This window comes from Podospora pseudopauciseta, chromosome 1, assembly GCF_035222475.1.
Source record: "Podospora pseudopauciseta strain CBS 411.78 chromosome 1, whole genome shotgun sequence".
NCBI classification, from domain to species: Eukaryota; Fungi; Ascomycota; class Sordariomycetes; order Sordariales; family Podosporaceae; genus Podospora; species Podospora pseudopauciseta.
In genome coordinates, this window is record NC_085892.1 from 6,844,147 (window position 1) to 6,857,754 (window position 13,608).

Below are 13,608 nucleotides of genomic sequence, written 5' to 3' on the forward strand. Positions count from 1 at the left end.
TCAATACCTTTACCCATGTCGACGAAGCTGCACGCAATGGGCCTTCGCATGATGCTTCGTGGCGGCGTGAAACGGCAGAGACCAACAGTCGTGGCCAGGAAACACCACATCCAAGAAACATTTCGCTGAGAGCGCCACTCGGCCGACCTGTCGATCTCCCTCGACATAACGTGATAGCCTATGGCCCTCCTCTCCGGTCCGTTGGCGCAGCCGCCCATCTAGTACGCTTGTTGCCGGCCTCCGGTGCTTCTTCAAGGTTGGTAGCACTTGCATATAACCCATCCCGCCAGCCCAGCTCAGCTCTGATCACTATCACCATCACTTTTGTTCCAGCCCAGCCAAGCTATCACTACTAGATGCACAATAGCTGTGTGAATGTGGCAATGTAATGCCAACAGTGCCGTGAGCGCCAAGATAGAGAGTGACAGGAAACACCAGATCTTCTGTTCCTGGCTGTCTTACCACACCTCCCCATCTCGACGGAACTTTGGGTGTGTGTTTCCTGTCGGCTGATTGCTTGCATTTCTTCGCAATGCCAACTCGGCAGATGTGCTGCTACTCCATCCCATATATGCAGCTTATGACCGAAAACCGGAAGCTTCCATATGTGTTGTCAATGATAAGAAAAGATGAGAGTAAGAATAGATACAGCCAGAGAGCCAACCTTGAGAGAACACCTGCGCTCTCACAGACCTGTTGTTCAGATGCTCGGCTGGTGGTACGAAATAGTGGTGAGCGGTGACAGAAATCGTGATGAGTGACGAGTGCCGAACAGTGGTGATCGAGCGCGACGCTGGTGACATGAGATGAACGGGTGATGCTGACTGCAGAGCTTCGAGTTCATCCAAGGTAGGTGATAGTCGATCCGTGATAATCTCCCTAATCGCTAGCCGGTGTGCTGAGACTCGTGATCATGTCGGAAAGTCAATCAGACATGGAAGGAGCTTCGAAGGCGTACCGAAAAGGGATAGAAGATTGCACAAGAGCACATTGTCGAGATGGAAGCGCCGGCTTGCCGCCATCACTTCGAGGCTTTGGAGTTCGAGCCGCTGAAAGATAATGCGGGGCTCACATGCAAAACTGCAAACGATGATTGGTTGAATTCTGCCACAGATCAACTGCCAGAGAGCTCTGTCTCCGCCTTCCCCTTCCAGCTTCGTTGCTTTTTGTTCCTGTCGCAGTGCCCCGCCATCAGAGTCAGCCCCGCAGTCCAATTCCTAGGAGGGGCAGTCCATTCAGGCGAACATCCACGATAACAACCTCGCGATTATCATATCAAACCCAACTTCGCTTTCTGTACCCGTCAGAACTCCCGAACTGTAATGGCCGAGACCTCTGCTGCCAGCCGGCATGTGACCTACTGTGGTGGTAGGGAACCCCGTTTCTTAGCAATTCTGCCCCTCCATCCTGGAGCTGTCCCTCACAGTGACATCACCTGTTTGTGGCTGTCGCGATGCTCACCACCTCCCCTATTTACCCCTTTTCTCCCGCCGTCGCGAGCACAAGCCATAAGACAACCATAGCTGACCTATACTCTCCAGTGTGCACACTACCACCCGAGGTACGAACTGCCACCCGCTACCCTTCCCCTCCTCCTGCGCATGCCCATCTCTTCCAACACGCAACCCATCACGCGACACCCCTTAACCCAAACTAACACCCCGTCTCTTAGTACTGCGAATACGGCGGAACAACCGCCAAATGTCAGAAATGGCTCGAAAAGTCCCACCCGGACCTCTACTCCAAGATCTGGTCCCCCGAAGCCCTCTCCGCAGCAACCGCCTCCCTCTCCCTTGAAGCCCAGGAACGCGCCGCCAAAGACGCCAAAAAGAAGGCCGCGAAAGCCGAGGCCGCCGAGCAGAAGCAGGCCGAAAGGCTCTCCAACAGCGTCGTCACCATCAAGCGGATCGAGCGCAACAAGCGCAAGTATGTCACCTCTGTCTCTGGGCTGGAGGCTTTTGGGTTGGACTTGAAAAAGGTAATCCTATTCCCCCCCCCTAATATATGTTTGAAAGCAGGGGGATGTTGACAGTGACAAAAAAAAAAATAGGTGTCCAAGGACTTTGGTAAGAAATTCGCGACCGGCTCGTCCGTCACCAAAACCCCCTCGGGCGGTGAGGAAATCGTAGTCCAGGGTGATGTCAGTGATGAAATTGAGGAGTTCATCCTCGAAAAGTACAAGGATGTGCCCGAGGATAACATTGAGCTGGTAGAAGACAAGAAGAAGAAGGGGGCTGCTGCTGGTTAAACAAGGATAAACATGGAGAGCGTGTTGGGTTCAGTTTCGTAGATAAATCTGGAAAGGATGTTTCTTTTGTGCTTCAAAGAGCCAAATAGTTGTTGGTGCTGTAAAAAATAACAAAGACATGCTAGAATGAACCCCTTCTACCGGGTGGAAAAAACTGGATATATATAAAAAAAAAAAAACACCACACAAACCCGCCCCTTGACTGCTATATCCTATGGCCCCTTATCCCATATCGAACTGTACTATCCTGTACCCAACGGCCAGCCTAAAACAAAACGCCACGTGCAATGATAATGCCCACCAACCACCGGATTCTCCCAAAGCCCTCAAATAATACCAAAATACTAACACAACGTCATCAGAACAGAACACGCCCCTTCATATCTCCCCTACACCTGCGCCCTCTTCCTCAACACCCGTCCCGCTGCACTCCCCGTCGTCCCAACCTTCCCTCCCGCCGCCGCAGCGGCAACGACCTTCTTCCCCGCGCTCGCCCCAACAGTCGCCGCCTTCTTCCCCACTCCCACCCCAGAAACACCACTCTTGCTCTTTGCGTGCCCACTTCCCCCAGCCATCGCCTTCGTGATCGGGGGCCTCTCCCCCGGCGCCGTCGCCGGCCGCTTCTTAATCACCGTTCCCGTGCTCGCCTCGCTAGACTCCGAAGTGCCACTAATCCTTCGTTGTTGTTGCCCAGTCCGGTTGGCACCGGTTGTTCTTACCGCTTGCGGGGTAGGCGCAGCAGCTGTCAAGGCGCGTTTTCTCTTCACTGCGGAGGAAGAGGCTGTGGTGGAGGTGGATGATGAAAAGTTCATTTTTCTGACCGAAGCCGATGTTCCAGGGCGGGAGACGGACGGTGGGGGACGGGAGATGGTATTGTGTAAAGAGTGGGAGGTTGACGTGGTGCCTTTGGTCGGGGAGACATTTCCCGTTGGGCGGGCGATTCCCGAGCGGATGGTGTTGCCTGGTGTAGTCGTGGGGTTGCATCTACCGGCCATCCGGGTGTTTGAGGAGGTGGGGGAGAGGACGTTGCTGTTGTTTTGGCTTCGTGGTGGAGGAGGCTGCGCCTGGGATGACGATGGCGGCGGCAATTGCTCGGCTCTGGGACGCTTCTTCGGGTTAGCGAGCGCGTCGTTTTCGTTTTCCTTGTCGCCGCCGGTCATCTCGTGGCTGCGGCGCTTGGGCGGGGCACCTGCTGCTGCGGATGGGTAGGTCACGCCTCCTGCTCGGGGAGGGTAGACCTTGGAAGGGTTGGAGTCCTTTTCTGGTACGGGGGGTCCTTTGAGGTAGCCGGCTACGGGGGGTCGTTGTTGGTTGGAGTACTTGTCAAGCAAGTCGCCCATCTTCATTTTTCGGAGGGACATTGGGATGCGGTTGACGCGTATTTCAATTCGTGTCCGAAGACTTTGCGCGTGGATGCTGTAGTTTGTTCGGAGTTTGCGGGCTCGTTCGGTAACTGAGGGGGGTGTTAATTATGTTTGTCGCGTCAAGTAACAGTGGGATACATACTCTCGAGTTGAAGGTTCTCCATGAGAGCCTGCTTCTGCGTGGCTGTGACACCTCTTTTCCTCATCTTGATCGGACTCCTTTGACCGTCTAGGGCCGTTTCTGTCGGCACCATGGCCATTTCGTTGTCGCTCGACATTGATTCTGTGATTTTATCGGATTGGGAAGAAATTACGGCGCAATAGGCTGATGAACGCGGTTGTAGGAGATAGATCAAGTATTTCGTCCGTAGAATATTTGAATTGTAGAAGTCCTGTGCCAAATTCTGGTCAAAACAAGATCCGTCAGGGGCGAGTTGAGTGAACAGTCGAAATGTGGGAAGGGCTACCCGCCATCTTTGACGTGAGTGGCCCGCGTTTGCAAAGTAAACAAATGCCAGAGCTAGGTGTTTGGGGGCGCACGGTTGCCTGTGGGGCTTGAATTTTGGTGGGGTCAGCCAGGCGCATCCCCAGGTGGTACCGCTACCTGCTGATAGCGGCACAGTGTGAGGCCTTATCGGTGACGCTACCTTGAGGCTTTGGACCAGGGTTGGGTGTCGGCGTGACGGTCTCCAGGCTGAACCGCCTTACGCAGGCGGGAGCTCTGTTACCCCAGCACATTGACTTCCAGTTGCTTTTCGAAGCTTCAACTTCAAACCACCCGACAATTGCACAGCCCATCTCCCTTTGTCAGTGTTTTACTGATAAACTACGGCCAATCCAATTTTGCTTCTCCTTATTCAGACAACACCCCAAACCAACTGCCCAACATGGTGCTCGAGGCGGTCATGATCGTGGTGGACAACAGCGAGAGCAGCAGGAACGGCGACTACACACCAACCCGGTTCGAGGCGCAATGCGATGCCATTAACATCCTCTTCCAGAACGTCATCCAGGGCAACCCCGAGTCGTCGGTCGGTCTTATGAGCATGGGCGGCAAGGGCCCTGAGGTTCTGGCGACTCTTACGGTAGATCAAGGCAAGATCCTCGAAGGCTTGCATCGGACGAAAAAGAACATCCGTGGATCCGCTCATCTTGCGACTGGTATTCAAGTAGCACATGTGAGTTGCTGCGCAGTGAGGATCGACTTCTCATAATACTGACCGATGGTGTCTTCTGTAGCTCGCCCTCAAGCACCGACAAAACAAATCCCAGCGGGCGCGCATCGTCGTGTTTGTCTGCTCCCCCATCGAAGACATCGAGAGCGACCTGGTCAAGCTCGCCAAGAAGATGAAGAAGGCCAACACGAGTGTCGACTTTGTGCTGTTTGGCGATATAGATGAGGAGAATCAGAAGAAGCTCACGGCGTTCAACGAAATAGTCAAGGGCAGTGGCCAGGGCTCGCATCTGGAGGTTATTCCCCCCAGTTCCAAGCTGCTCAGCGATCAGCTTCTCGCTACACCCATTTTGCTTGGAGAGAATGCCAGTCAAGGCGGTGCCGGCGCTGGTGGCAGTGCTGCCGAGGAATTCGAGTTCGGCGTCGACCCGTCCGCTGACCCAGAGTTGGCGCTGGCTCTGCGTATGAGTATGGAAGAGGAAAAGGCCCGGCAGGAGAGGGCAGCTCGTGCCGAGGCGGAGGCTGCTGGTCAGAACACGTTGGAGACTGTCAAGGAAGAGAACGAGTCAACACCTCTGCTGGGCAAAGACGGAGAGCCTAGTGGCAACAAGAAGGATGATGATAAGATGGACACCTCTTAGTAACAGGGCACCAATGGCTTCGAATCGCGCTCAGAATGTGTGATGGCACACGATATCCACTCTTCCCAAAGAATCAGCGGTTATGCCCCCAGCGGAAGGGCTTCTTCTTGTAGAATAAATCTGTTTTGTCATTAAACGGCGGAGTAATTCCCCTAATCGCACTGTGGATCTCATAATGTTTCCCATGAACGCCTGATAACTCCTCATGCTTGAATCCGACACCTGACAGACCAACACCAGCCCTTGACCAGCAGACACTGTCTACCTGTTGTTGATCTCCCTAATATACGACAACAACTTCCTGTCAAACATGTCGCAGCGCACCGGCATTTCCAACTGGTAGAATGGGTTCTTCATGACATAGTCTGTGTACATCTCGTAGACCCGCCGCATGGTCAAGTCGACGTTTGTTTGTGTTGTGTCGGTGAAGAGGAGGAACTTGATGCCTGTCAGAGTAGTGAAGCATTGCAGCCGAAAGTTTTCTGACTCTAGGACTTCCAATCCAGATGGTGGTTCCGGCCGGGTCATGGTGCCAGCTGATGAGGCCGAGTTGCGGTTTGCTCCTGGGGTGGGGATGGGGCTGAGGCGGGCTGTAATGGCGTGGACGCTTGAAGTGATGGGTGTCAGTAAGGACAAAGTGAGGAGTGGCAGCCTCATACCCATGGAAAGTACCAGCGAGGACGAGATAGTCGTTGGTGCTGATTTTGTTTAGGCCCCCTTCGTGGAAGGTTCGGTTGTAAATGAGACCGCCGGCCTTGTTGATGATGATGAGTGCGAAGACGGTCCTGGGGAATGTAGTGTTAGTATGGCGACAGTAGTGAATAGGGGGGTGGGTTATGAGAGACACACATGGTGGCAGGCTCATTTCAGTACTACGGAAAGCATGAAATTAAAGGGCTACAGAGAGTCTGTGTATTTGTAGCTAAGTTTGTAGCTCTGTAAAGTGGTGCTGATGAAATGGGATTGTTTTTTGCTGTGCTGAGGTGACCGTTCTGCTTGACAATGTTTGATGAAGTGAGTGGTGAATGATGATGAGCTGTGAGCTCCTGTTGTGGTTGGTAGCCGCAGCCAAGCATTGTGGGGCTTGTGATTTGAGATGGGTTAGGGTTGAACAGGCCGTTCTGCCGTTTCACTGCCGTATGTTCCATGGTTCACTTACAGAGTGCTCAAGACTGCTCCCAATTGTATCCAAGGTAAGTTACCTTACCTGACATCACATTCTGTGCGAGCGCATATGTTTACGATATATGCCCTCAGTAAAACTGCTGTGAAATGAAAAGAAGAACTCAGGTGCCTCACATTTCGGGGGATAGGACGGCAACCCATCTCCAACCTACAGGGAGGTAAAAGGTATGACTTTGACATGTACTGGTAAAACTCCAAGTATAATTGCCAGTTGTTAAGTCAACCATTGTGGGGAGGCGTAGTTGAGATGGCTACCAACTAGTACTTCTCCTAGTGGTGCCAGTTGCTTGCCAGAGCATGCTTATGACCCTCATTGTCCACGGTCATATCATATCAGAAATTCACATGCCATGTGTCACTTGCATCTGCGAACAAGACCAAACCCGGGCTTCGGATTCTCATCCCCCGCCTGAACGGACTTGATAAAAAGCCGAAAAGACACTGAAACATACGAGACGAGACCCGCCGGAATGCTCCCGCATCAAGCCACTTACACCATCAATCCATATTCCCGGGCAAAGAAGCAGATATCGAACTTTGAACTACCGGCCGAAGATCTGGGCATGCAGGTTCAACAATCTCAAGCATTCTTCCCAGCTGCACCCCACCACCACAAATACGACTTGCAGAGGGACCTCAGTGGGAGACTTCAGCCAAGGAAGCCAGCAAAGATCCCGGCTCGGCAAATGGCAAGCCACACTGAAATCTCAGGGCACTTGCGCGTCAGGCTTCCGCCCAATCTTAACATGGATCATGGCGGGCGGTGGGTATCGCGGAACATCTCCACCGTGCTTCTGGAGGCTTGTCGCCTTGTCTTGTGGCCACATGGAAGTTCGAAAACCAGAGTAACGTAGCCCTGGGTTTCTGCAACGACGAGATATTTAAGCAACGGCTGCACGGGCGACTCTGCGGAAATGCTGGCCACTTAGGGGAGGGATTGGCGTTTTTAATGCTGGTGCTACCGCCGCCGCAGAAAGCCGAAGTAATTGATGCCAGTTTGTTTCCTCTGAACCTGAACCACAACATCGTGTCAGCACACAACTGGCCGTCCACCGTCCACCGTCCACCCTCTCGAGAACAAACAACTCTCCACTCGCTGCCGTTGACACACTCGCTTTTTTCTCTGCCTGCCCCGCCATCACTTGCCCTCGCCCACCCGTCAGCAGCCGACAGGGCAGCATCCAAACCAACACTCGTGCACTTGTGCGAGGGCCGCCGTTTCAGCAGAGTCTCTTCTTGCATCGCTACAGCCTATCCGCATAGCTGGGCAAGGCCGAGTCAGCCCCCTATTCTCCGTTAACAATATTCCCGAACCTGTATGCGCTCGTCGTAACGGCCCCCGCGCCGCCTACAACCCCTGGCCATGGCCGCCCGTCGTCGCCCGGCGCCGCATAAACTGCAGCAAACGCCTTCGAACAACAAAGATCGCGGCGACAAGGGCTTCAGTTTGTCGGCACCGTCGCCCCGCGTTATCAACGCCGCTCCGTCCCTCGAGAAGGCCGAGATGTATGGCATCGATGACAACCGTCCGGTCTTCAGTCGCGCCATGGCGCTCGCAGGGCGCATGTTTATCGAGACCATCCCGCAATGGCTGGCCGTTGGAGCTATGCTGTCGCTGATTTTTGGCGGCTGCTGCTCCAATGTCTTTGCGCTCGAGTCAATCATCAAGGTGGAACCTGACAGCGGTATGTTTCACTTTCTGATGGGCAATTGGGCGACGGCACTAACACAGTTGCGCTGCGGCCAGGTTTCTTGTTGACTTTTGTGCAATTCATCTTTGTCGCCATTACCAGTCTCCCCTCCCAACTCGACAGCAGACGCCCGCCGTTCTACCTCAAATCCAACAGAGTCCCAATTCGCCGCTGGCTCGTCAACATTGTACTGTTCTTCGCCATCAATGTTCTCAACAACCACGCCTTTAGCTATGACATTTCTGTACCGGTGCACATCATCTTGCGCTCAGGAGGCAGCATCACCACCATGCTGGCTGGGAGCTTGTACGGCAAGAGATATTCTCGGATCCAGGTGACAGCTGTGCTCTTGCTTACTGTGGGAGTGATCACTGCCGCCTGGTCTGATTCGCAGACCAAGGTATGTCGGCACGGTTTATCGGGGTCCTATGGACATGAACATGAAGCTAATGTGTGATGTAGGGAACTACGAGTAGTGGATCTGCCGGGGCTACGAGCTTTGTAACTGGCCTCACAATCCTGTTCGTCGCGCAGGTCCTCTCTGCTATCATGGGCCTCTACACCGAAGAGACGTACCGCATGTACGGCCCGCAGTGGAAGGAGAACATGTTCTACTCGCATCTTCTCTCGATCCCCTTGTTCCTGCCATTCTTGCCGTCTTTGATTAGACAGTTCATGAAGCTTGCCAACAGCCCTCCGCTGTCGCTTCCAATCCCCCCGCCGGAGGACTATCCTAACTTTTCACCCAGCCTGCAACGGCTTGTCGAGAAGATACACATACCCAGCCAGCTGTTCTACCTCACGCTCAACGTCTTGACGCAGTATGCCTGCATTCGGGGCGTCAACCTCTTGGCTGCAGCTAGCTCGGCTCTGACAGTGACAATTGTTCTCAACATTCGCAAGTTGATCAGTCTGTTGTTGAGTATATGGCTCTTTGGAAACCGGCTGGCGTTTGGAACGCTGATAGGAGCCTGTATTGTATTTTTCGCAGGAGGACTGTACTCTTTGGACGGAAAGCGGAAGCCGCCTAGCAGGAGGGGCACCGCGCCGACCAAATCCTGAGGAGCTGCTTTGTGAGCAAGCCCCAGTTGTAGATATTACCTGATACAAACATGGTAGGCCCCATATAGGGCCGAGATTTCCACTTGTTCACCTTCCCAGTTGGGCGCAACAGCCACCACTTAGCATTCCTGGTTGGATGCCATGTGACTGATACCGAGAAACAACATTGTTTCGGGCCGGTGCTTGTGAGCATGAGTCCGCCCGGAAGGCGCCGTGCCCCTTCTCCCAGTGGGACCCTGAACGTTCCAATCCAGGGGTTCCCGCGGCGGCTGGGGTCGGTATGCATGCTTGCTAAGCCGCTAGAACAAAGAGCTTCTTAGCTGAGCTTGGCAGGCGATTAGCGCCTCGCCCTGGTACGTCATGCCTTGCCTTATCGCTAAAACGATAGGTGAAAAGTGTCAGAGCCCAAGAAGGGAGAGGACTTCGTTGAGGGGGCGGTGACTCAACCAAGACATTGGTCCTGATGGGCGCCTGTATATATTATCCAACCAACGGCTGGAGCTGAGCACTCAAGAAGCTGGTTTGGATTTGGAAAAACGGCCAGTCAAAAGTCAGTCAAGAGTGTGCGGTATCTAATTATTTCTTGTGCTTTCTACCCCTCCTTTTTGCCCACGATCAGCCTCAACGATGTGCCGTAAGTTTGTCTCTACATTTGCTACCTAGGAATGCTTCTTACCACGCCTCGCTGTTGCTCTGGGCTCTGTCAGTCCTGCGTTTGCCAACCGCTCAAAATGCCAACTTGAGTGTGACCTGTCTACGCGCGTGGAACAGCCGGTTAATGCAGTGAACAGAGCACTCATTCTCGCATGACCCGTCGTCAAACTCGACGTCGCCCAGGTTTGCAGCTACACAAATGCCGGCCAACGATTCGGACGACGAGGAGTACACCCGGCACGGGCAGAGTGACACGGAATCCGACGGTTTGCTCGAACAACACGAACATGGCCGCTCTCACGGGGCACCCGATTCACTTGCCCAAAGTCCTGGTTCGGATGGCCACGTCCGCAGGGCGGATGATGCAGAGCTCGAGGAGGGCATGCTTCCCCGAGACATGCCCCATAAGACCGCCTTTTTCGACCTCGTTGCCGAACGCCAAATGACACAGTCAGAGGCCAAACTGTTCTACCAGCGAAGCCAGACGGACAGCCGCACCATGCAGACGCAAACACAGACCCAGTTCTCCCCTCAGGGAAGCCCATTGCTTTCTTCGGGGACGTCTCACACCTTGGGCAATATCGATACCGCGCTGGGCCAGAACCCCGCGCACAACGCCAGCGGGATCAGGCTTTCAGACCTCGACCCGGCGATCCTGCCCGAATCTGGATATGAGCCTCCCCTCAGCGCAGCGAGGCGCGATCCGAGTCACTTTGGCTTGAGCAGCCTTCCAAGCCGCGGTAGCTTCACCAATCTCAACAACGCCGCGGGCGCTCCCGGGAATCAAATCGACCCGGCGGTTCAGCAGCAGATGCTCCTTAACACGGGCGCTGTTGCGGGTATCGGAAGCAGCACCTACATGGACGCGGACCCTCAGATCACAGCGGAATTGAGCACCATATTCCAAAGGATCCAGAACATTTTGAATATTCGTCACAGATACATCAGCCTATCTAATCAAGGCCCCGAGGACAATCCCAAAGATGACCCTAGCTGGCCCATCTACCCGCCGCCCCCAGAGCCAGCGTGGAGCGAGGAGAGAGACAAGGCTGGCCGGAGCACAAAGGCTCAGAACAGCGCCTACAACAGCATGGCTAATAGCATGGTTCTGAGCATGGACAAAGATAAGCAGCGTTCCAGCGACCAATCTTTCGATATTCCCGACACTCCCCAAAAGCCATATAGGAGTAAGCGGAAGCCCGGGCAGGATATTGGCGAGGATTTCGACATGGATGACTTGCTACCCCTCCCGGGTCCGAGCGAGATGACATACCGACTTGATGACAACGGCGTCTACCAGGTGTATGAGACCGAGGAGGCGAGCAAAACAAGTTCGCCTGTCATCAAGGTGCCTACCATCAAAGAGTACTACCTTGATCTCGACGAGATTTCGAGCGTGTCATCGGACGGCCCCAGCAAGAGCTTTGCCTTCCGGCGGTTGCAGTATCTGGAGGGCAAGTTCAACCTCTATCAGCTGTTGAACGAGTACCAGGAGACCGCCGACAGCAAAAAGGTGCCTCACCGTGACTTTTACAACGTCAGAAAGGTGGACACGCACGTTCACCACTCTGCTTGTATGAACCAGAAGCATCTGCTGCGGTTCATCAAGAGCAAAATGAAGAAGTTTCCGGACGAGATCGTTTTGTACAGAGATGGCAAGCATTTGACACTGGCGGAGGTGTTTGAAAGTATCAACCTCACGGCCTATGATTTGAGTATCGACACGCTGGACATGCACGCCCACAAAGACTCCTTCCACCGGTTCGACAAGTTCAACCTCAAGTACAACCCTATTGGCGAATCTCGACTGCGTACCATCTTCTTGAAGACGGACAACTTTATCAATGGTCGTTACCTGGCTGAGATCACCAAAGAGGTCATCTCCGATTTGGAGTCGAGCAAGTACCAGATGGTGGAATGGCGCATTTCCATCTACGGACGGTCGCTTGACGAGTGGGACAAACTTGCGGCTTGGGTTATTGACAACAAGCTCTTCTCTCACAATGTCCGGTGGCTCATTCAGATCCCTCGCCTGTATGATGTGTACAAGGCTAGCGATTTGATGGGAAATTTCGAACAAGTGGTTGTGAATATCTTCCGGCCTCTGTTTGAAGTCACAAAAGACCCAAATAGTCACCCCAAACTCCACGTCTTCCTGCAAAGAGTCATTGGATTCGATAGTGTCGATGACGAAAGCAAGGTCGAGAGGAGGTTATTCAAGAAGTTTCCAGTCCCTCGGGTGTGGGATAGCAAGCAGAATCCTCCTTACAGCTACTGGATCTACTATCTGTTCGCCAACATGACCTCGCTGAACGTCTGGCGCAAGAGGCGGGGCTTCAACACCTTTGTTCTCCGACCGCACTGCGGCGAAGCAGGTGACAGCGAGCATCTTGCTGCCGCTGCCCTCTGTTGCCACAGCATCAGTCACGGACTGCTTCTCCGGAAGGTTCCCTTGCTGCAGTACATTTTCTATCTCGAACAGATCGGCATCGCCATGTCGCCCCTCAGCAACAACGCCTTGTTCTTGGCCTACGAAAGGAACCCCTTCTACCAGTACTTCAAACGTGGATTGAACGTGTCGTTGTCAACCGACGACCCGCTTCAGTTTGCCTTTACCAAGGAACCGTTGATTGAGGAGTACGCTGTCGCGGCGCAGATTTACAAGCTGAGCCCGGTCGATATGTGCGAGCTGGCTAAGAACTCTGTCAAGCAGAGCGGCTACGAGTACTCGGTGAAGCAGCAGTGGTTAGGGCCCAACTTCAACATTCCGGGTGCTGGGGGCAACATGGTGAAGACCAACGTACCTGATAGAAGAGAGGAGTTCCGGTACCGCACTCTAATGGAGGAGCGCAGAATGTGAGTTTTGTGCCTTGTTTGGATGCTCAAAGTTTGTGTTGAGACTGACCTGTTGCTGTCAGGGTGGAGAGATACACATCGATCGCTGAAAATGCGGCTGCTGTGGATGCCGCCGCGCAGAGCGTGGCGTCCCTTGCAATGCCCTCCAAGAATACTGTCACGGCGGATTCCAAGCAACAGAGCCATGCGCCATCTCCCGCCTCGCAAGCTCAGGGCCCGAACATTATTGGTAAGTCCGCCAGGGTTGAGACCGGTAGCCCGGCAGTTAGCGCACAATCCCAGGTCTTTTCAAGCCCAGTAACGGCTTCCCCATTGACGGTTTCCGGCTCGGAGGAACACATTTCAGGTCATGAGCCGAGATACTTCCCGGGAGTTGTTTCGCGGAGGCGGCGGGATAGCACAAGGCAGAGCTCGATGCATGAGAGTGACGACGCTGCGCTGCGGAAGGTGTCTTCTAAGAGAGATGCTTCCAAGGAGGGGCGCGGTAACTAGGGAAATTTCCGAGCTTGGCTTCGGGAACCATCTGGATAAATATTAAGAAAGGTCTGGATAGATAGAGAATTTGATGAATCTCAAAGCAACGGTCCCATCATGTTTGGACCATGTTTACATCGTCCGGTGTTCAGGGGCGACCGTTCACCCCCCTTTTTTCCAAAGGGTTCCAGACCCGTGGAAGAGCACGTGGCGCTCTGTTTAAATGCCCCCACCCACTTTCAGCAGACGGGATCAACGC

The 13,608-nt window shown here is 53.8% G+C and overlaps 6 protein-coding genes across 6 annotated transcripts; 4 read left to right on the forward strand and 2 right to left on the reverse strand.

Annotated features, from left to right (window-relative positions):
• Positions 1-671: 671 nt before the first annotated feature.
• On the forward strand, positions 672-3,072 carry TMA22 (Translation machinery-associated protein 22). Its single transcript, XM_062908462.1, has 5 exons — positions 672-1,368; positions 1,542-1,561; positions 1,673-1,978; positions 2,051-2,374; positions 2,516-3,072. The coding sequence occupies exons 1-4, from the start codon at positions 1,323-1,325 to the stop codon at positions 2,246-2,248; spliced, it is 570 nt and encodes a 189-aa protein (XP_062771567.1). The 5' UTR covers positions 672-1,322; the 3' UTR covers positions 2,249-2,374; positions 2,516-3,072.
• On the reverse strand, positions 2,638-5,214 carry QC763_118750 (uncharacterized protein; the record flags this gene model as incomplete). The annotated part of the gene is made up of 2 exons (XM_062908463.1): positions 3,755-5,214; positions 2,638-3,701 (listed from the first exon to the last, which is right to left on the reverse strand). Exons 1-2 carry the CDS (start codon positions 3,888-3,890, stop codon positions 2,638-2,640), a joined length of 1,200 nt encoding a protein of 399 aa, XP_062771568.1. The 5' UTR covers positions 3,891-5,214.
• On the forward strand, positions 4,165-5,518 carry RPN10 (proteasome regulatory particle base subunit rpn10). The gene is made up of 2 exons (XM_062908464.1): positions 4,165-4,790; positions 4,852-5,518. Exons 1-2 carry the CDS (start codon positions 4,500-4,502, stop codon positions 5,425-5,427), a joined length of 867 nt encoding a protein of 288 aa, XP_062771569.1. The 5' UTR covers positions 4,165-4,499; the 3' UTR covers positions 5,428-5,518.
• Positions 5,478-6,881, reverse strand: QC763_118770 (uncharacterized protein). Its single transcript, XM_062908465.1, has 4 exons — positions 6,587-6,881; positions 6,277-6,510; positions 6,087-6,212; positions 5,478-6,034 (listed from the first exon to the last, which is right to left on the reverse strand). Coding segments are annotated over exons 2-4 (474 nt in total). The 5' UTR covers positions 6,279-6,510; positions 6,587-6,881; the 3' UTR covers positions 5,478-5,688.
• A 78-nt stretch (positions 6,882-6,959) lies between these two features.
• YEA4 (golgi uridine diphosphate-N-acetylglucosamine transporter) lies at positions 6,960-9,478 on the forward strand. Its single transcript, XM_062908466.1, has 3 exons — positions 6,960-8,297; positions 8,360-8,703; positions 8,766-9,478. The coding sequence occupies exons 1-3, from the start codon at positions 7,976-7,978 to the stop codon at positions 9,363-9,365; spliced, it is 1,266 nt and encodes a 421-aa protein (XP_062771571.1). The 5' UTR covers positions 6,960-7,975; the 3' UTR covers positions 9,366-9,478.
• Positions 9,479-9,596: 118 nt separating this feature from the next.
• Positions 9,597-13,476, forward strand: AMD1 (AMP deaminase). The gene is made up of 2 exons (XM_062908467.1): positions 9,597-12,875; positions 12,938-13,476. Exons 1-2 carry the CDS (start codon positions 10,219-10,221, stop codon positions 13,365-13,367), a joined length of 3,087 nt encoding a protein of 1,028 aa, XP_062771572.1. The 5' UTR covers positions 9,597-10,218; the 3' UTR covers positions 13,368-13,476.
• The last annotated feature ends 132 nt before the right edge of the window (positions 13,477-13,608 follow it).

Coding starts and splice junctions, on each gene's coding strand:
- YEA4 (XM_062908466.1), top strand. CDS start 7,976: ATGGCCGCCCGTCGTCGCCCGGCGCCGCATAAACTGCAGCAAACGCCT. Junction 8,298..8,359: donor CAAGGTGGAACCTGACAGCG/GTATGTTTCACT, acceptor CGCTGCGGCCAG/GTTTCTTGTTGACTTTTGTG. Junction 8,704..8,765: donor GGTCTGATTCGCAGACCAAG/GTATGTCGGCAC, acceptor TGTGTGATGTAG/GGAACTACGAGTAGTGGATC.
- RPN10 (XM_062908464.1), top strand. CDS start 4,500: ATGGTGCTCGAGGCGGTCATGATCGTGGTGGACAACAGCGAGAGCAGC. Junction 4,791..4,851: donor CTGGTATTCAAGTAGCACAT/GTGAGTTGCTGC, acceptor TGTCTTCTGTAG/CTCGCCCTCAAGCACCGACA.
- TMA22 (XM_062908462.1), top strand. CDS start 1,323: ATGGCCGAGACCTCTGCTGCCAGCCGGCATGTGACCTACTGTGGTG. Junction 1,369..1,541: donor GCATGTGACCTACTGTGGTG/GTAGGGAACCCC, acceptor TATACTCTCCAG/TGTGCACACTACCACCCGAG. Junction 1,979..2,050: donor TTGGGTTGGACTTGAAAAAG/GTAATCCTATTC, acceptor AAAAAAAAATAG/GTGTCCAAGGACTTTGGTAA.
- QC763_118770 (XM_062908465.1), bottom strand. Junction 6,035..6,086: donor CTCGCTGGTACTTTCCATGG/GTATGAGGCTGC, acceptor CATCACTTCAAG/CGTCCACGCCATTACAGCCC.
- AMD1 (XM_062908467.1), top strand. CDS start 10,219: ATGCCGGCCAACGATTCGGACGACGAGGAGTACACCCGGCACGGGCAG. Junction 12,876..12,937: donor CTAATGGAGGAGCGCAGAAT/GTGAGTTTTGTG, acceptor TGTTGCTGTCAG/GGTGGAGAGATACACATCGA.